This window comes from Thunnus thynnus, chromosome 15, assembly GCF_963924715.1.
Source record: "Thunnus thynnus chromosome 15, fThuThy2.1, whole genome shotgun sequence".
In the NCBI taxonomy this organism is placed as follows: domain Eukaryota; kingdom Metazoa; phylum Chordata; class Actinopteri; order Scombriformes; family Scombridae; genus Thunnus; species Thunnus thynnus.
The window spans coordinates 3,647,802-3,669,111 of record NC_089531.1 but is presented as its reverse complement, the minus strand read 5'-3'; the positions used below and the strand labels follow the sequence as shown (position 1 = coordinate 3,669,111).

The window sequence follows — 21,310 nt, the reverse complement described above, 5'->3', positions numbered from 1 at the left end:
GGTTGGTGATAAGAAACTGGGACACTGGGAGGAAATCACGTACCAGTCTGACTGATCATAAACCTGGAAGGAACGCTATGTTCTTATTTCTGTCAGAAACAAAGCACGAGGTCACATATTTCACCAAAGTCGCCACAATCAGCAAAAAAAAAAATTGCACCTGTGATTTGTTAGCAGTGCTGCTAGCCCCGCCCCCTTTCACTTATGTGACATTAAGGGAAGGTTCAGGGGTCGTAAAAACCAGCGTTACTGATTATAAACCGATCCATCTCTTTATGGCACTGAAGAATAACCAGATTCCACCTTTAAAAGGAAGCTTCAACTTGCTGCAAACCCCCCGTCGTACCTTTGATCACTAACCGTGAGTGTTTACAGCGTTTTGGAGACCAGCTCCTCGTCTATAAGCTGACGGTGTTTGTGCACTGAGCCCCTCGTCTCTGCTCCTGTACTGTAACACTATTGTAAAACTCACATCGCTGTGGAAAAATGAAAAAAAAAGAAAGCTGCAATTTGAGATTTACTGTTGAGGGGGGGGGCAATTTCAATTATCTTCACAGATCGTGACCCTGAATTTCTCCTTGCACTCTTCAGATTTTTCAATTTCGGGAACGTGTTTATGCCTCGGAGAGCAGAGCCCCCCGGTCTTATTTAAACTCACCCCCCCCCCCTTTTTTTTGTTGTTGTGGTGAACGTCACATCTGCGGAGGGGGGGGGGGGGTCACTTCAGGTCGAGCACGCTGACGAGATTACCTCCGACATGACGGAGGAGGATGTTGTGCGTGATCTGGGATGCGACAATCAAGAGATAAAAATCAGTAAAAAAAAAAAAAAAAAAAAAGGGAGAAAAAAAAACAATATCTGATAGTTAAAAAAAACTCTTCTTTTGTTACTCTATTCTCCGTCCACCTCGTTTTTTTTTTTCCTTCCTCCTGTATGTTTCCAGCAGCAGCAGCAGCAGCAGCGGCGGCGGCGGCAGCGGCGATGGTGGGAAATCCTATTCGCACCTAAAATTAACACAAGAGAAGAAGAAGAAGAAGAAGAAGAGATGCATTAACAATGTTTCTCGGGGCACATGAGAAATGTCACCAGAACTCAGATCATCCCCCCCCCCCCCCAAAAAAAAGGAAGCCAAAAAACAAAAGAGAAGGGGATTAAAAAGCAATTGTGCCAGGAGCCGGTTGTTCCTGGTCGCCTGGTGCTGCTGGGAACTGGGACACGTGAAATAACGGCTTTCACGTTTACCTGACCAACCAACTCTCTCTCTCTCTCGCTCTCTCTCTCTCTCTCTCTCTCTCTCTCTCTCTCTCGCTCTCTCTCTCTCTCTCCTAATCCGTGTAAGAGGGGAAACTGTTAAAGTTGTGTTTTGTGTGGAAGTGATTAAACGAGGCTTGCAGTCGCTGTGATTACAGAAACAGGACAATGGACGGTCACACACACACACACACACACACACACACACACACATAGATTCCTCTGTTATGTACGAAACGGCCGCAGATTCTCAAATACTGGTTTTCAGCTCACCTGCAGTGAGACGTGGCTCTTTATTATATCAGAGACACACTGTTATTGTACAACTGTCTTCATATTTTAGTGAGAAGACTGTAAGAACCTGGTTTAAAGTTCATAATCCAGAAGAAATTCACTCGGTCACGGATGTGAAAAACAACATGAACAAAAAAATACACACACAGACGATAAGAATGCACAGACAAGACGACAATTAGAGCTGCTATATCTGATTATTTATGCTTTAAATGATGATTTGTAGATTCATCGTTTTGTCTTTAAAACATTATGAACTTTGTGCGTCACAACAACGTCTTCAAATGTCTTGTTTTGTCTGAGCAACTGGTCAAATCTCTCTCTCTCTCTGTATATATATATATAAATATATAGAAAAGCAGCTTCTTCTTCCTGCAGCAGGATGATGTTTGTGCACAGTTTGTTTTCACATTCATCTGCTGAAAGTGGAAAGTTTCGGGGCCTTCGAGGAGGACCAGGATCAGGATCTGGATCCAGTCCTGGTCCAATATCCAATTTACACAAGTGCGACGCAGAAACCTGAAGCCTCCAGTTGCACAAACACTGAACTTTACAGTGAAGACTTATAGATGATTTATTTATAGATTTTTTGACGAGGGAGAAGTTGTAGATGTAACTTGAAGGATTTTAAACATATAATTTACCTTTTTTAGTGGAAAAAAACATATCAGACACAAATGATTATTCAGAGTAGACGTGTCTATACTGTAGTTAGTTAGTTTAGTAAGAAGAACTTTATACTTTGATCAGCATCAAGACTGAGCTCAGAGGGAAAGTTTGGCGCTAAAATACCACTAAAAGATAAAGACTTTGGTTTTGAAGCTGAAACCGTCTGCAGATAAACTCTCTTCTATGTATTTCTTGGTGTTTTCTAATCTAGACTTTAACCGGATTACAAAAATTAAAAAAATATATAGAAAATACAGCTCCTAGAGTCTCAAAAAGGAGTAAAAAAGGAGCAGATATTAACATTTACACTGATTAAAAAAGGTTTGATACCTTCATATTCTCTCCTTCTGTATTTCTAGCTGCAGCACTAAATGTACCAACAGTTAAGACGAGGAAATGTGGGAAGGCAGCGTTTTCTTATTATGAATCAAAACTGTGGATTAACCCCGAACCCAAACATAAATAAACATAAACATCAGCGCTGCGGTTCTGACTGACGTCACCGCTCTCTCTGCTTACAGCTGAGCGGGCGTTTCCGTTTAGACGAACCCAGAGAGGAACGAAGAGGTACGACCGGTGAAACCCTGCCGTCCCCGCTGGGACGTCAAAGTTTCACTGAGAGTAAATAGTGAATGAAAACAGCTACAACAGACTGCTGAGTTCATATCTGAGAGTTGATGCTAAATGTGATGTGGAGTTTCCTGACATTAAAAACTCCCCACAAACATTTCCTCATTGTTGATATTTGGAAACCCAACGGTGATGAAATCATCAGATCCAAGTTAAAGAGAAGAAGGAACCGTTTATGTTCAGCTGGACAAGCTGTGAACAGCTGTTCAATCACACACCGTTACCCAACAGCTGACCGTCCAATATGGCCGACAGAGGGGGTGAGTTTCACCATCGAAACGGCAACAAACAGCTAAAATGTGCAATGATGACGGAGGTCTGAAACCACGAGAGCAACAATATTTTAACAGATTTATAAACTTCCAAACTAAACAAGAAGCAAGAATTTCACATGAACGTTCAGACTTAACCTGGTCAGGTGTGACTGAACTATCAGCTGGAAGCTTTTTGTAAGGCTGAAGGTCATGTGACTCAAGTTCAACCTTCATTATCCAGAAGAAATTCACTTGGTCAGGGTCACAAAAAAATATAAAACATTCACAAAACAACAACAAAAACTCACACCTGCACATAAAAGTGCACAAAGACAAACTTTTTGTCTTGTGGATCCTTAAAATGAAGCTCACAGCGTCTATATGTGACCCTTCATGACAAGAATTGTGAGCAGTTCAAACCTAAAAGCTCAACTGAAGACTTTTTCTTTTATTTCACAAGAAAAAAAAACAGAAAAAAGTTTGAAAAATAAACGATAAACATACTTTTGTGTATCTTATTTTTTTCATCCCTTTCAATCAAACAATCATTTGGGATCCCTCTGAGGAGAATCTGACTCCCTGCTTGGAGACCACTGATTTACACTATTGACTGCATTATTGATCAATTTGTATATTGATTATTGTTTAGTGTATAAAATGTCCATCACAGAATGAGATAAAACTGAGGAAGCTAACGGTGTCTGTTTGCCGTTTGGTGCTGAGCAGGTAGAGTTCAGCGGCTTTTTACAGCTTCTTCTCTGAAAGCGACGCTTTGAGACGCTGAGAGTGAAGCAGAACAGTAAAAGTTGCAGCCGGACGGATAAACAATGAGCTGAAACTCGGTGAAGCCGAGCGGAGCTGCAGAGTCTCTGTAGGTTCGTCACGACGAGCCAAACACATCACACACTGACATCTGATATGTTGTTATTTAAAAAATTTTGGATTAAAGACGCTTTAAGAACTTTCACTTTAAGACCAAACTAGCTCGTAACATTTGCTGCTTTGTTACCTGCCTGTCAGGAGGTCAAAGGTTAAATAACCGATGTGAAGCCGTCAAACATTAATGTTACCAATTCAAACAAGCAGAGAGCGCAGAGACCTTCTGGTGGAGGCAGAACAGCTTCTGCAGAATAACACAGACGTTGTTTTCAGTCTCTGAGCAGAATAAAGAACAAGTCTTTGGATGTTACTGTGTGATTAAGAAGAACTGCTGCACTCAACCTGAACGCAGAACTTCTGTATCAAACACGCTACGATCGTCTGTTGCTGTGTGTATTTAGATGCAGATAAAACAAATCTGATTATCTTTTATTAGAACGTCTTACATTTAAAATCCTTGGTGGAGCAACGAGCTCTAACTGTATGTATTGATAATCTTTATTTTATTTGAATGTACTGCATTTGACTCTGCTGTTGCATAGAAAATAATACAGATTTCATGTAACATCAGGACTCTTGAGAGCTTTCCAAAAAAAAAAAAAGTTTGTGGCTGTAAATTAAAAGGTTTTCTACACATTTTTAATGAATCTGCTGCTGCTAAATGAATACAGATTGTTGTTTTTTTATTTGAGGGTTGTGTTTTCCTGAAAACAGGTAACTTTCAGTGTCTGCTGCCTCCGTCTTTTACATTATAATGATGACAGCGAGGGAGAAGCGCTGCAGCATTTTGGCAATTAAGCTTTCATCTATAAGCTACGACTGTTGGTAAGTTATTATGGGACGCTGCGCCGCGCTCTGCTGATTAAATGAAGCCCCGAGCTACTGTGATTAGTGAGACAGGACAATGGATGGTGAGAGCGCACACACACACACACACACACACACACACACACACACTCATACACACACACACACACACACACACACACACTCATACACACACACTCACATCATACCACATCAATTTGCGCTGCAGGAATTTGTTTTTGCTCCATCAATCGTTATGACTCCGTGATATAATCTGGGCGATACCATCACTCTTCATCACTCTTTATTAGTATCATCTTGCTGCTATGACCTTTGACCCCTAACCATGACCCACTTCCACTGCAGACCAAAAAAAAAAATACTTAAACTGAATAAAAGACAAAGTAAAACAAGCTTAAATTTCAAACCGAGATGCTTTAATTTAACATAATTTAACAGCTTCTTCCATATTTTTTCATATTTTATTTGCACTTTTCTCTGAATCTTTCCCATCAGTTCTCTTTCTCTCTCTCGTTTTTCTTGCTGCAGCTGCATAACCTCTTTGTAATTCATTTCAGTGCTGTTATGCTTAATATTCTCAACACATATTTGTCTCTATTATCTACCGTTTACCTTGGCCTTCTCCCCAAAAGCACAAAATTATCATTAAAAGGTTCTATATGTAAAAATTATGAAGCAATTTACATTTATTCATCATTTTTTATCGCCTATGAACGAACGAGTTGTAACGAAACTTAAAAAATGAGACCTTCCCCGACTCTGTGGGCTGACTTCTATGTGAAGGACTCGGGCAGGTTCACAGGACAGATGTGATGTTTTTGAGCCTTACCTCTCTCCCGCCATCGTCAACATACGACTGACTGACGATGCTTTACAGAAACATGATGCAAAACACAACGTTAGAGATCTTTTCTGTTATTATGAGAAGCGTCAGTGAGGATAAAGAGCTGCCGACTGCAGTTCACTTAACGGCCACCGGTGTCACTAATGAATGAATTTCAGATTCCTACATATAGAACCTTTAAATCAGAGTAATGTTGCAGTAAGGGATGCATGCTGAGGAATACTAACAGGCTAAAAACACGCAGTGGTCCTTCCTCGTTGACGTTGACGTAGCTACTGTCACCTGTCGCTATCTTTGCTACTGCCAGTCTGCCTTCATGTACCTGCGTGCACGTCTTATTGTGGTTTTGCTTTTATTGTGTTAAACTAATTTATGTATTTTACATACTGTGCTTTTTGTATCTGTGCTTCTGCTTTGCATGTTCTAGTTAGTGTCAAACAACGCAGCTCAATATTCAGTCTACTTTTCTATTAACATTAATATCTTCATGCTTTTATTGTCTTGCATATCTTGTATCATGAGTCTCTGTGTTGCATGTTTTAAGGAGGTTTTTTTATTAATATTATATATGTTCCGCATGCTTATAAATGACCTCGGTAACTTTGTAATTTCAATCTCATTTTCATATTCTATTTTTAGGGCGACTCTGTAACATCTGTCCAGGAGCTACAGATGTAATATAGCCTCTTGGCTAACTCTGGCGCATTTACAGCAATGTTTATTAATGTGCACTATTCTTGTTAAATAAACAAACAAATAAATACATAAATAAGAAGTGGCGTAGTCCACGTCTTCATGGTAAAACTCCGGGATACATGTGAATGTTCACTCAAGTTGAAAGATTTTCAAATTACATGGATGCGTCTTTGCTTCGTTTCGTGTCGCATCCAGCAAAGTCCCATCTAATCAAGTCTTTCCATTGACTTTGTTTGTTAGCGCACCGCGTCTGTTCGCTTTGCATTCTGTATTAGATTATCAATATGATCAATACAGTCTGTGTTCAATGACATGTCCTATATCTTTATGTAAACCTTCTGTCTGCCTTCTTGTCTTTATGTAAAACAATTTTACTGCGTAAAATGGCTCAAAGACATCTTTAAAAACAGCGTGATTGACGAGTTGCATTTAACCTGCTGTGATGTCACTTTTAACATGAATGATGTAGGACTTCTTCTACAGTTTCACGTGTTTAAAGGAAACTGCCGGAGCAAATTGTGCAGATGTGACGGCCAAGTAATAGTTTCATATACTGAGGAATTAAAAACACACATACGCGCGCAGACATAAAACACACTGTGGTCCGGTGGTGCAGGGAGGTGTGCCTCGAATATCCGATCCAAAGTACACAAGTTAAAAAATGCATTTTGTGTTTGGTGAAATAAGAGGAAGGGAAGAACAGAGCTGAAAAGAAATGCGTTTGAAGAATGTAATCTTTTGAGGTTGCGGCAAAAGACGAAGTTGGCGTCATAATCTGAGGTCACAGAGACACCCAATAACACACACACACACACACACACACACACACACACACACACACGTACGTATAAAACACACACACAGAAATCATTTAATCACATCTATACACAACAATGTACTATTCAATATCTCACATTTTCTGTTATCTCAAAAGAAAGAGTCACTGCAGAGTCTGGGCTGAATAGCGGCTCAGAAGAATATCTGATGTTTGATTTATCCTCCCCAGTGTACCAGAGGAGAGGAGCTTAACGGCGTCAGATCATTTAAAGGACGGGTTCACGGTTTTTACAACTCTGTCTTAAAACAACAGTCAGTGAAACATGTTTTTCTTGCTGTAATCATTCTTTCCTGTTCACACTGACCAAATCAAGTAGATATCTTTCAACGTTACAGTCTTTTTAGTGCCAAAGTCCTTCTTTTCCACCGCAGCTCAACAGGGAAACACTGTCCGAGGAAACACAAAGAGGGAATTTGATGCTATAAAGACTGTAAATGTGTCACTTGATATGACTAACTCAGACTGCTGAAGCCTCATAAAAGCTTCAGATAAATGTTTAAATGCATTTTTGCACTAGAACGACTGTGTGGACACACTGTGGATTTTGGCCTCCATCATGTTAGGATCTTTTAACGTCCAGTATGAACAGGAGGAATGATTACAGCGAGGAAAAAACCTCTTTCACTGTTCATATGAACACCTGACTGTTGTTTTAAGACACACTGTGAACCCCGTGAGCTGGTAGCCACACCGAGAGCTAGAAAAAATACTTTCAAATCCACTCCAGTGACTTCAGTGCCTTCAGTTACTGGCAAACCCCACCCGTCTGGCACTGGATGAACTTGAAAACAAACACAACCTGATGGTAGGAGGATAACAGAACAAGGGGGGAAAACACAGTCTTTTAAAATCTACTGTATGTCTCAGCACAACTCATCAGATACATCACGGTCGACAAAGTTCAGTAAAGTTTACACTGCCGCTTCATGTAAATTATCGCTCTGATTAGAGGAAAATACTCCTCTTTTAGCCACATTCGCCAGCTTTAATTAATACCACGTATTGAAAATTTCAGCGGGTTTGAGTGCAACAGTTTTTCCATCATCAATGTTTCGTTGGATTCCAACATCCACCTGCCACAGTCAGTCATCTGTGAGCCAAACTGATTTGGAGAGCAGAAACCTGCCTCCAACAATAACTGGCACCTGAACTGAGCAGACGAGTCGGTGTCCGCAGTCACAAACTGCCAGAGTTTAGACAGCAGCTCATGTTCATTTATCATCCTGCTCACATAAAAACTCAAACATGTAGCGAAACATCCACCCAGCTCAAGTTTTTTTGTTCCTCTGCATGGTTTTTTTTTATACGTACCGCTGCCGCCGCCGCCGCCGCTTCTGTGATTAACTGGATGAAAGTGACGGTTTGATTCAAGCTTGTTTTGACATTAATAGTTGAATTGTGTAATTTGTGTAAAGAGTGACCCTCTATGCAAATACACAGCACACTGATGTTGCGCTCAGTGTTGTTCAGTCTGATGTGTGGGTTGCAGCAGAGTGGAGGAGTTTAGAGGAGCAGCTGCAGCAGACTGAAGAAAAACATCAGCAAATAAACATGTTGTTCTCTACTAAGTAATAATAGTTTTATAGCTAATATATATATTGTATTATAATTCTGAATTATTCATTATATATCACATAATATTAAAGTGTGAGTGATTCAAGTCAGATTCACCAAATTCTCTTAAATACACAAACTTGTTGCAAACCTGTGAGATAAATTTGTGGGTTAGACGTTGAAAGGTTGGGAGGGTCTAATTCCTGGATGGATGATGATGGAAGTTTAACCTTCATACTTTCACAGCGTTCACATCATTGTATTGATTGTATTGATTGGATGTCGGATGGACGGGAAGGATCGGAGCGAGCCTGTTCGTGGTGGCTGGAATAAACACGCCCACGCCCCCCCACACGACCCGGCGGGAAGGCGCGGCATCTGTCTGCAGCCCCGCCTTTAATTTAAAGTTTCTCACAGATCTCCAACTTTATTGAAGAGCGACACAAAAATGTTGGAGAGGCCTTTTAATAATGCAATTCTTTATTATAATTTGATTCATTTTGTTTACCTGAGAGTGAGCGGTGGCAATTTTATCATTGTTTACTTGAACTTGTTTGACCGCCCCTCCCCCCTCCTCCCCCCTCCCCCCCCCTCATCTTCCTCCAGTTAAGGTTCTGAGATGGGAGGAGATAAATGCCTTCAAGATACAACAAAATGTCACTTTATATGAGAAGAGGCATTTATGTTTCTTTCAGAAAATCAGATTTCAACAACCATCACTTGAGTTACACACCGTCAGTTACTCAGTGTATTGATTTGATATTGATAAATGAGTCCTCTTCTTATCTTTACATGAAAATATTTGGCATTCAAACATTGTTTTCATGTGTGTGAATTAAATGTTGTGATTTTTAACCAGTTTCACTAAATAAGCAAATACATCATATTGAATTAAATGTGTCTCTGAGTGTCGGCAGCTTCTGTTCCAGCAGGAAAAAAACAGCAGAAAGTGTTTTCAGACATCACTGACAGGAAGCTTTTTATTTACTAAATCTACACTCGCTGTTGGTTAATAAAAACGCTGCATTGATTATTGATTTTAGCTGTCAAGTGTTGATTTTGAAGACATCCAAAAGTGGTGACAATCTTTCAAAAAAACGGATGATTTAAGAAGTTGCGTCTCCACCTTGTTTAGGGCTGTTTGTCTTGAGGAAATCATTTGAACAGATTCTATTTTGATAAGCAAAAGCCTCGCGGAGACATTAAAACTTTCAATCTTCTGTCAGAACAGACACCAGAGGGAGGAAGCAGCCGACTCTGTCGTCACACTTTGCCCCAGGCGGAGCCTTTTATCTATCAAACTTTACCACAGCGGGGGGTCTGCTTCTATTTTAGGCCTCCAATATTGTATTTTTTTTTTTTGTCTCCAAATTTTCCTGAAGTTAGTATTTGTTGCTGAGCAGTTGAAGCCAAAACTCACACAGCTACACACACAGAAGCGGACTGGCTGGAGTACTTTTGTTTGTTGCCTGGGATCGAGGTGTTGGCTTCAACACTAACAGACTGGGGAGCGGAGGGGGGACGCTGGGGACCGTCGAGGCCTCGCTGAGTTAAATCACTTCACTCGTTCTACATATGAGAACCTGCAGCCACAGATTCAGTAAAACAGTCTCAGATATTGGAAAGCAGAAGGCTCGCTTTACGCTCTTTTTACTCATTTAAAGATCTTTATGATTGATTTCAGACGTGTCATTAATGTAGAGTTCAGCTGACAGCTGGCACAAGCTGTTGGGCTTTTTATAGTTTTTTTTCTACATGTATTATTTCTCGCCCGTGTCTTCATTTTTCCATGATTGGCAAAAAAAAATTCTTCATTTCTGCTGCTTCCTCTAAAGAAAAATAGCTAAAAATCAAAGATACCCCACTAAAAACATAATCCATGCTTCATTATCATTCATCATACATGCATAATTGCTTGAAAGCGGATCATTTGTCATTTTTGACATTTTATAGAATAAGTGATTAATCATTTTACTGAGAAATAATGAACACTGGTACTAATAGTGAAAATAATTTAGTTGCAGGTCTAATTAAAAACATTGCCCTTTTGACATGCACAAAATGTTATTTTTGGCATGAATGTACCTTTTCAGAGAACCGTCTACGCTCCTTTATCATTTAACTAATTATGCCCCAAAATAAAACACTAAACAGCCTGAACTGCAGGCCTCAGAGCTTCAGCAAAGAGCAGGAAAAGAGAAAAGAAAATCTCCCAAGGACGCTGCCGATAACCAGACGCCTCGCGACAGAAAACACGAACCTCTCACCGTTTATCCAGTCAGCCTCCCGGACGTGTCCTCCACCATCTTCTTGTCTCTGTCCAGGAGCAGCTCGCGTCCTCTCCTCGAGTGTCCGTCCTCCAGCCAGCTCCCGAACACCTCCCGCGCCGCTCCCACCACTCCCCCGTTCTGACCCCCGTTCTTCAGCTCCGCCGCGTTCTGCTGCCTCAGTCTGTCAGAGGTCACCAAACAGTTACAGTCAGAGAGACAGAAACTTAGACTGTGCTGGTGTTCAGATCTACAGCTGATTGATTGATTATTGGTACACTGGTGCTGACAGATCGATGTTCAGCTATTTAACGCTACTGATCCAGGTGTTTTTTGACCACTAGTGGCGATATGGAGCAATATTTTGATGAGCGGGTTCACATTTTTTTCAACAAACTCTACAGGGGACGTTAAAAGTTTTCAAAATTGTTCCTAAAACATATGTTTAAAAAGCTTTAAAAACCAATTATTTAAACTTCTGCTGCTTTTTAAAGATTAAAAATAACGTTAAACACAGTTAAAGATTGACGCTTTAAAAACTTAACAGTATTTTTTATAAGATGATGTTTTTCTTTGTTGTATTTTGTCTTCAGAAAATTCTGTATTTGGTGTTATTGTGTGATACAAAAACTCAGCAGCAGATATACAGATATGGAAAATTAAAATTCTGAATAAATGTTATAACTATTGATATTACAAACATCCTTCTTTTAGTCTTTAATCACTAGACCATCCTGCTGCCCAATCAAATGCTGAAAAAATATGAAATAACACAATGAGTTTAACATCAATTTAGTTCAAAAACACACTGGAACGGGACTAAAAATGATCACATCGCCAAATAATTTCTGAAATCTATCAACCGTCAATCATTTTCACATATTTAAACGACTTAAGTGATTACTTGCAATCTGATTTAATACAAGTGGGTCATAAGTGGGACAGTTTTTTTTTAATTGTAATGATGAAAAACTAATGATTAGACTGATTTGATTCTGATGGAGGACGTTTTCTTCATATTACTGTGGACACTGAATACAACAGATCAACTGTAACAATCATGAAGGAGGAGACGACAACTGTGATGAAGACTGGGACAAACTTCATGCCAGAGCTTCAATTTTTGCACACACACACACACACACACACACACACACACACACACACACACACACACACAGAGAAAAACCTAATTTTACTTTCTTGAATAAACAGAGATGATTTTTATACCTTAACTCTTCTTAAGCTTTCCACATTTAATATATTTTTAGTGCATTTACTGTAAATAAGCAGCAAAAATGACTCTTTAATTGTAACTATTTATTGCTGTTGTCTGTACATTGCACAACACTGAGTCAGTGTGTTAAAAGAACCAAAAAGAGCCAGAAGGATTTCAGAGTGCCGTCAGCGCAGGTTCATACTGTGGTGCTTTCAAAAACTGAGCCTGAATCCACAGTTGACTCCTGGGAAGAATAAAACGCTTGCCCAAATTGTTGTGGAGATATTGGTTTCCATCCTAATGGCTGTGTTATTTGGCCAAAGATGTCCCAAGCTCCTGGAAGGGAGTGCAGGCTAAATAAAGTCCTGCAGATTTGTAGGTTAATGTCCTGAAAACAATGTCGAGGGGAAACTGATTTTCAATCAGCATTGTATCATTACAATGTAAGTAGCACGTGCAAATGAAGAATGTTTAAATTCCCTCCATGTTGCCTGCGCTCAGAGCTCCCCGCTCATTTGCCAGCAAAAAAATTTCTGATCTGCATTAGACTCCAAACCACATTTCCTCATTTTCAGAAGTGGTGCCTTCAAGGACGGTAAAACGTGGGTCTCCCAAAACACTCTGCCAACCATGTTTTACACCAGCGATACAGAGAAGCAGACACTAAAATATCATATTTGGAAGAAAACTAGTTTCATGATACGGGGTCAAATATCACGCTGGAAGAGCTGAATGCAACACAAAAAAACAACTAGCTTTACAGGATAATGTCAGAGCAGAGATGTGTCGCTTCTATTACAAATTATCAGGCTGAATATAGTGCTGTGTAATCAGACAAAACAGAGAATGGAGGAGGAAGCGATCACGTGAGCTGTAACAGCGCCAGCCGAGTGAGAGGTGGCTGCAGCATCGACTGGATCGTCAGGATTGTCAGGGAGACAGACAGAAAACTTTGTGCTGCAACAAACTTTCCTGTGCTTTGGTAAACCTGACTTTGTTTTCTCACAGAATATTATATCGGACTTTGCCAACTCTGAATACAGAACAGCACATCAGCGACTGTGTTATCTGTAGCATCCAGCTTTGAGCACTATCTGGTCCGACTCATCATCGTCCAAAAAGGGTAAAAGAAACAGTTGAGGTTAGAGACACCGGTGTGATATATCTAAACTCAATAAGGAAAAACGTTTTGTAAATGAAAATAAGACTCAGTACAGTACTTCTACTTTACAGAACTCGCCGGCTGCGTTCAGTAGCGGATTGGATGGGATGCGCGCAGTGAATTCTGGCTGTTGTAGGATTCCCCTTAAAGGCGGTATGGGGAAACTACAACCTTTTCCTCAGTTTTCTCTAGTCATAGGGCACCAATTTCAAAATTAATTGCACATTTCTACTGCATAGGTGACCTAGTTTTAGGAAATCATCATATTTACAGCGGTGAATTTTACCTTTAATGTGGCAACAGCACAAAACCATCGAGGGGAAGCAAAGATTTGTTTTGGACACACAGGTCACCACAGAGGTTGTGCTTCTGTGCATTTTAAAGGGTAGAAAATGGTGCTGAAATGGCAAAAACTGCAGCTCAATGAACACTGGACGCACTAAATACCGGGGAGATTAACTTTTTTCATGCAATAGACACGTGTTCAGTCTTTGGTAAAATCCACAGATCTTACTGATATTAATCTATTTCAAATGTAAAAGTGGCGATGGAGCTAAACAAAAGCAGAAGGATTTTTAACTTTTGATGTGGACTCCACAACTGCTCAATATTGCTGGTATTGCTTTTCACCTCTGGTTAATCTTGATCGATAAAGAGTGACTTGTGCTATGAAAGGGGTTTGTTTCCTACTCAAAAAAACAAAAAGTCACTCTGAACATCAGTGGCCAACAACTTACAAAAAGTAGACAGTACAAGATATAGGCACTATACTTTAAATATCCAATGAATACAGTACCTGCCGGCAAACCGGTCTTGGAGCTCATCGTGCTGACTGAGGCTGTTAGCGCGCTGCTCCATCAGCCAGCCCAACTCAACCTCCAGCACCTTACTGCTGTTGTTGTTGTTTGTTACAGCTCCTTCCTGACAGTGCTGGATGAGGCTTAAGGGAGTATTTTTGGGGGAGCACACAGGCGGCCCCTGCCCTCCATTCACTCCATTGTTGTGAAAAAGTTCTTTCAGCTCCATGCTGCCGCTCTGCAGTGCTGACCGGCTGTCGTTGAACCAGCGGGCGAGGTCGGCGCGCGCCAGTCCTGTCCGACCCTCAAGTTGGCTGAACTCCTCAGGGGAAGGCCACCGTGTTTGAGCAAAGTCGTCCTTGAGGAGCGCCAGGGATCGGCTGTCTGGAGGCACTGAGCAGGAATTTGGGTTGGGGACGGAGGAAGCAATGATGGGCAGGGTATGTGAAGGAGGAGGAGGGCTTTTGAGATGGCCCACACCGGTGCTTGGTTTGTGAATCCCATTCAGCTGTAGAGTTTGGTGTTGCTGTTGCTGCTGATGTAGTCGTTTCTCAGCTATGGCAGCGATGCCACCAGCGCCCATCCTCTTAGTGCCCATAGAGTTGAGCAGGGCCAGTTCAAGGTTGTCGCGGAGTGCACGGCGCTCCACGAACCAGCTCTCGATTTCCTGGTGAGACAGGCGGGTGGAGGCTGCCAGATTGTCCACATCGCTATGTGTGGGAAAGCTGTTCCTCAAGAAGTTCTCCTCCAAGATCTTCAGCTGTTCCGCTGTCTTTCCTTTCATTCTCTCCAGCAGGGGGAACTGGGTCAGCACCGAAGACTTTTGCTGAAAATCTGGTTTCAGCAGCGCTGGTGGCTCACCACCATCCAAATGTATGACTCCATTGTTGTGAACAAGAGAGATCTGATCACTGGACCATTTGCCATCTGTGCGAGATGTCCCGTTGGCTTCTGCCAGAGGAGTGAGTACCTTGTCTCCTCTGGGGTAGCTGGCTTTCAGCTCCATACCTTGCTGCTCTTTTAGTTTCTTGCTATGCAAGGGGAACCCTGGAATCTGGGGCGGGGCTTTAGCTGGAGTGCGAATGGATTGGATGATGGGCGGCCTCCTTATCTGTGGGGTAATGAGAGGAGGGGAGTTGGGCAGCTTCAAATCAGCAGCTGGCAAAGTGTGGGTATTGGGGTGCTTTTCTTTGGAAGTGGTGGACGAAGTTCGAGGGATAAGTAATGAGTTTTTAAAGGATGGGGCAAAGATAGGTGGTGGAACTATCAATGGCCTTGTTAAGGACTCTGGAAAGACTATGGAGGGCAGTGACACCAACGGCTTGGTTTTGGGGTTTCCTAACGTTGAGGGAAACTTCCCTTTGGACAATGAAGATTGTGATAACGACGACGATGGTGGTGGCATTAAAGGCACAGCAGCGGATGACCTCTTCATCTCTGTGGTGACCAGAGGAACTGCTACAGATCTCTTCATCTCCATAGGAACAGGAGGTGGAGCCATTGGGTGGCGGTCTTTCTGAGGGGGAGGGGGTGGAGGAGGAGCCATGAGGCCCTTGTCTTTAGGGTCACCAGAATGGGGGGCGACTGCCATGACTGGTCGCTTAGACTCCGGGCCGAACACTGTTGCTAGGTGTGTTGACAGGGATCGTTTAAGGGAGTGGTTGGAGCCAATGGCGACTCCCGCGGGAGAGTTTGTGGTGGTGACTATACTAAACCCATTGGACGTGACTGTCCGGACACGAGTTGGATGCTCCACTGTGGTGTGGACAATGGGCTGCTGGGAGGCTTTGGCAAACGGCTCAGAGACAGGGCTTGTAGGCAGGACGGTGAATGTGTGATGGGCAGGAGGGATGGAGCCGTTGAACATCTTCTTCCTGGCTTCCTCCACCTCCTCCGGTGACCAGGTGATGCCTTGCTTCAGCCGCTGGGTGGTGAACCAGACTTTGATCTGTTCCTCCGGGTGCTTGGAGGCAGCTGTCAGCCATGACAATTCAGCATGAGTCGGGTAAGGAAACTTGTTGAAGGAGGTGATCAATGTCAGGTTGTCGTCAAGGGAAGGGTTATATTTGGTGGTGTTCAAAGGAACGGCTATTTTTGGTACAGAGTTAAAGTTGGGTGGGCGCTGGAGCATTGGAGTGACATGGGAAAGCCCTTGGAGGATGGTGGGTTCAGGGATGATGACTGTTCCGTTGATGTTCACTGCTGTGATTTGATCCTTCTGGATCAGGCCATCCAGCTGGCTTTTCAGTTCGCTCCCTTGATAGAGCGACTTGATAGCGTCCGGAGTTTTCACCGTGGTTGATATGCAAGGTGGAAACACAGAACTGTTGCTGTTGCCTTCACCCTGTTCATTTGTCATTTCGCATTCAACTGAATTGTCCTTGCCTTCGATTGTCTGCTCCAAGATAGTCTGATTGTTCTTTTTTATCCTCTTGAACTTGAAGTTTGTCTCACCAGGGTGCTGGCTCTCATTGTGCTCTGTGAGCGAGTCAAACTTCTTGGTGTTGAAGTTGCAGACAGCACAGAGGTACAACGGATTGAGAATGACATTAGGGTGGCTGGAGTCCACATGCTCTTTAAAGTCATTCAGGTTCTGCGTTGAAAACGGGCAGTATTTACACTCGTAGCCCCTGGGCTGCTTTTTCTGGGATTCTGGGTCAGATTCGACCATTTCCCTGTCCTTCTCTTCTCTGGCTTCTACATCTTCAATGACAGGGGGCCGGTCTTCTTTACCCAACTGCTCCTCTTGATCTAATGGCTCAGGATTCTGGGTTTCCACTGGTTTTGAAAATGTTTGCTGGTCTGGATTCTCCTGCTGGGGGTCTTTACTCTTCTCTGCAGATTCAGATGGTTCAGACTGTTCTTTTTCTGTCACATTGTTGTCTGCCAACACTTCCATGTCCATCACCTCCCCCGGGTCGTCTTGCTCTTCTGGCGGGTCGCTGATGACCCGGACCATGCAAGGGGTGGAGGACTTTCTACGACTGGACATGATGGCTGCTGCTGCTGCTGGTGATTTTGGTGGTGCTGGTGTTGCTGATTGCGCTGAAGATATTGTGGTTTTTGGCTGCTGCTGCTGGTGCTGGCCGAGGACGTCAGCGTGTCGGTTTTCAAGGGGGCCTTACTGAGGTGGATCGGAGCTGATGATTGTGGATACTGGAAGGCGGGTGGAGGTGGAGTCTCCAGCGTGTGAGAGGGAGGGCGAGAACCGGCTGACGGCGCTGGCCCAGGACCGGTTGTGCAGTGGCGTCTCCCGCTCACTGGCAGTGTCAGCTCCCGACCTGGGCGTCATGGGAGGGCATCACAGACAGCAGCGGCGCTCAAGCTGCGTAGAGACAAACACAGAGAGAGAAAATTACATGTTAATATTGTTTGTGTTCAGTGAGCTGCACTGCAGCCACTTGGGGAAAGACTAAAAGCAGAGAAAAATACATGTTAGAAAAACATTGAAAGTCCTGTTGATATTGTTTGTGTGTGATGTGATGAGCTGCATTCACTCAGAATAAGACAAAGAGTAGAAAAAAATGCATGATGGGCTATGACAGAGGGAGAAAAAATAGATGAGTACTTTTGTAAACAGGCAAACTACGCTTTTGGTTGAAGCATCCTGTTTGTTTGAGAGATGTACGATCAGCGCTCTACCAGGGATGAAACACAGCAACATCAACAGAGATATTTATTCTCACTGGGGTCACTTGAACTGAAAATATATGCACTGTGTTGTACTATTATGTGCTTGGATCAAAGGTTCCTCCAAAGACAACAAATTAGATATGAAGCAAAACTTAAACCCCCTGAAAACTTGGTTTCAAATCTTAAGTATTTCTCTACAAAATTAAATATTTATGACTAAATAAGCAGCCAGGGTCCTAAAGGTTGGAAAAAAACATCTTAAGTGTTATTTACTAAGATTTTCATATTCAAAAACTCAGCTAATTTGCTCCATCAGAACTGTGTGAGTGTGGTTTCATCAGATTTATAAGTTAACAGTGGCTGGGCAACATAAGCAAATGTAATATTCTATATATACTGTTTGATGCACAGAAGTATGTGACATCAGTAACTTTGGTCCAAACTAGGTGAGTTAAACAGACAGACTTGTAATGAGAGAGTCTCTATTAAGGATTGATAAATTGTAGTGTTTTGGAAAACTCAAACTGATGCAGGATTTTAAAGGCGGATTCCAACATCAGCATTTGACTGTACACAAAACATCCAATAAGAGAAAAAAGTGATTTTGCTTTTTACACAAACATAAATTTGGACATTTTTGGCTACGATGTTGATAATTTGATTATTAAATAGTTGAGATGAAGACATGTACTGAGGCAGAATATTTTACAGATGAAGAATAAATTCAAGAGCTGAAACAGTACATCTATTGGGTACAATTTTGATAATCTGCTAATCATGTAATAAAGTAATTTATTAAGCAAATAAGGCAAAACACTCAGAGGTTTCAGCTTCTCAAATGTTAGGAATTTGCTGCTTTTCTATGTTTTAAATCATTAAAAATTGAAAATCTTAATAATTTGAGTAATTAATAACTTTGAAGATGTTACCCTGAGTTCTGGGAAATTGAGGTTGGTATTTTTCACTATTTTATGACATTCCATAGACTCAATGTTTAGATAATTTATTAAAAAAGGGGGATTAATTGTTAGTTGCAGCTCTAATATACTGGTAGGTGACTAGCACAGTAAATAAAAGATGGTTTGTATTCAGTAAAATATAATTTACACCTTTACTTTGGAAGGCTACAGATGGGGGAATGTATCTTAGAAATGTATTTTCTATTATAACTATATATAAAGCACAAAAATATCTGGGACAGAAACATGTAAGACATAAATTGATAAAGTTATTGTTCATGTGTACAAGAATAAACCATGCAGGGCAGTTCTCAGTTCTCCCTGCAGCCTCCCTCTCCTGTAATGTCCGAGCCATGTTTCAGTGTCGGCGCTCGTCCTAAACATCACAGGAGCTTCATCGGGTCCAGTTTAACCAGATGGCAGCCGATGACAGTGTTTGTTGACAAGCCGAAGCCAGAAATTAAAAAAACGAAGAGAGTCATGACTGACAACTGAGTGAGATGCTGCACATGAAAAATTATGATGAATCTGAGTGCCACTTAATAAGGACACACTGTTCCGGGCGTATGTAAATGCAATAAATGGAGTCCACAGCAACTACAAAAGACAAAAGAAAAGTCTCCAAACTCCAAACCCCATTAAAAAGACATTAAGTGTCTTTCATAGATTCGGGCAAAGACAACTTCACAGGATAATTACCCTGTAATCATGTAATAAGAGAGACTCAGTGATGAGATCTCCTGACAGCTATCATCCACACAATGGAAGTAGGAGAGTGAGGTAAAAACAGATGGAAGAAGACAGAAAGAGCAGAGAGGGAGAAAGGCAGAAGGAAAGACAGGTATGAATAAATATGGAAAGAGAGGAAGAAAAGGTCGAAAATAAAAGCAGGACAAATGGAAAACAGCACATAAAAAGAGGGGAAGAGTGATATAAAACGACAGTGGCAAAGAAGCACAGAGATAAGAAAAAGAGAAAAGAGGAGAGAGTCTAAAAACTTCCAAGCTGATGAAAGAGAACAGGCACAAAGCAGAAGACGTTTTAACTAGGCCACGGCCTGGCAGACAGAAAGAGAACGAAGACAGTGGAAGAAAGATGATGAAGAAGAAGAGGGAGGAAAGGAGGCAGATAAACATAAAGAGCATACCTGTCAACACTGGGCTTTGAAATATAAGGAAGATTTTCTGGGACCCCACCTGACCATAATTTTTATATTATGAAAAGGGTTTCCTCCCTCGGCTCCGGAGATCTAATCACCAGGTGCCTTTACTGCCTGCCCTGCTGTAATCGAATGAACAGTTGATGTGTTCTTTGTGGCTTCTTGGGTGCACTTATGTTTAACAGACCCACTTTGACCAACACTTAAGTCCACCCTTCACACCTCGCAAAGTGTATGGTTGTTTCCTAGCATGCCTTTTGTCAGGAATGGGAAAATAGTCTCCCATGTACTTAAACTTAGACCTATTATGCTTTCCATTATTTTCAGTCATATATATAATGTTACAATATCAGATGGTGATATTAAACGTGGCCAAAGTGTACTCGTGACAGACTTCTTTATATGGTCATCTGCTCCACACAAAGTATGCAAGTTCACTGCTCCGCTAACATTATGGCATTTTTCCATTGTTGCTGGGTTTGCATCAGTGGTAACTTAACACTATTCTGGTAGACTTCCCAAAAGCTGGCCAATCAGAACAGAGTGGGCTCATCAGGAGGGGGGCCTTAAAGAGACAGAAGCTGAACTGAGGGGCTGCGTAAAGGTCCAGTATAAGATAAATAAGGAGTTTTTTGAACTGTGAATCATGCAAAGCTACTCTAGTGGAGAATAAAAACATAGAGTTGAAAAAACGAGTGCTCCTAGAGGCTACAACAGAAATTGTGGTAGGATGCCAGTCTGAGTGCACTGAAAGCTTTAAAGTGATGGAAGTTTGCATAAATGCTATTTCAGAATTTGAGAGGTGGGTAAACAGTGTTTATATGCATTTAGTCTCCACTACAGCCCTGTGTATAACTGTAAAAATGAAAAGGGGAATATGGGAAATTTGCAGGGGAAATTACAAAATGGGAGCATGGTGAGAGAGTGGGGTGAAGATACGGGAGAAACCCAGGAAAAACGGGAGAGTTGACAGATCTGATAAGAAGGGAGGAGAAGAAAGGAAGAACAGAGTATTTAAAGAGGCAGAGAGAAAGAAGAAAGATAAACAGAAAGCGGAAGAGCAAAAGAGAAAGAAACTCCTTCATCTGAGTGGATAAGCAAAAACCTGAAATATCAAATTTTCTGTCAACAAAGTTAATAGTTGGGGGAGAAAAAAAACATTTGCCAGAAAAATGGAGAGTATTTCCGCATTTAATTAGCACTGGGCAAGCTGTTATTTGTCCCCGGTGTCACTTAAAGTTGGACATATTTCATGCTTCCACAGCCTTGAACAGCTTCTAACTGCCGGCACAGGAGACATATTTTATAGTTCAAGAGAGTATCCGGAGCCCTGTCTGAATTGTTGCACTGTGCAATGAGACTGAACTAATCCTATGC

General features: G+C 41.8%; 1 protein-coding gene across 3 annotated transcripts in view; it reads right to left on the bottom strand.

Moving 5' to 3' along the window:
* The window catches only part of LOC137198218 (zinc fingers and homeoboxes protein 2-like), a 143,122-nt gene that overhangs the window by 1,987 nt on the left and 119,825 nt on the right, over nt 1-21,310 (bottom strand). For 2 of the 3 annotated variants that reach the window (XM_067611903.1, XM_067611900.1), the window contains 3 exons: nt 14,182-17,507; nt 11,005-11,188; nt 1-1,004 (listed from right to left, as the gene is read on the bottom strand). The exon at nt 1-1,004 is cut by the window's left edge and continues 1,987 nt beyond it. In XM_067611903.1, the coding sequence (XP_067468004.1) occupies nt 11,008-11,188; nt 14,182-17,174 (3,174 nt within the window). In that variant the 5' untranslated portion in view covers nt 17,175-17,507 and the 3' untranslated portion in view covers nt 1-1,004; nt 11,005-11,007. Of the gene's footprint in view, nt 1,005-10,997; nt 11,189-14,181; nt 17,508-21,310 lie in introns of all 3 variants that reach the window. The other variant, XM_067611901.1, reaches the window with a different exon arrangement.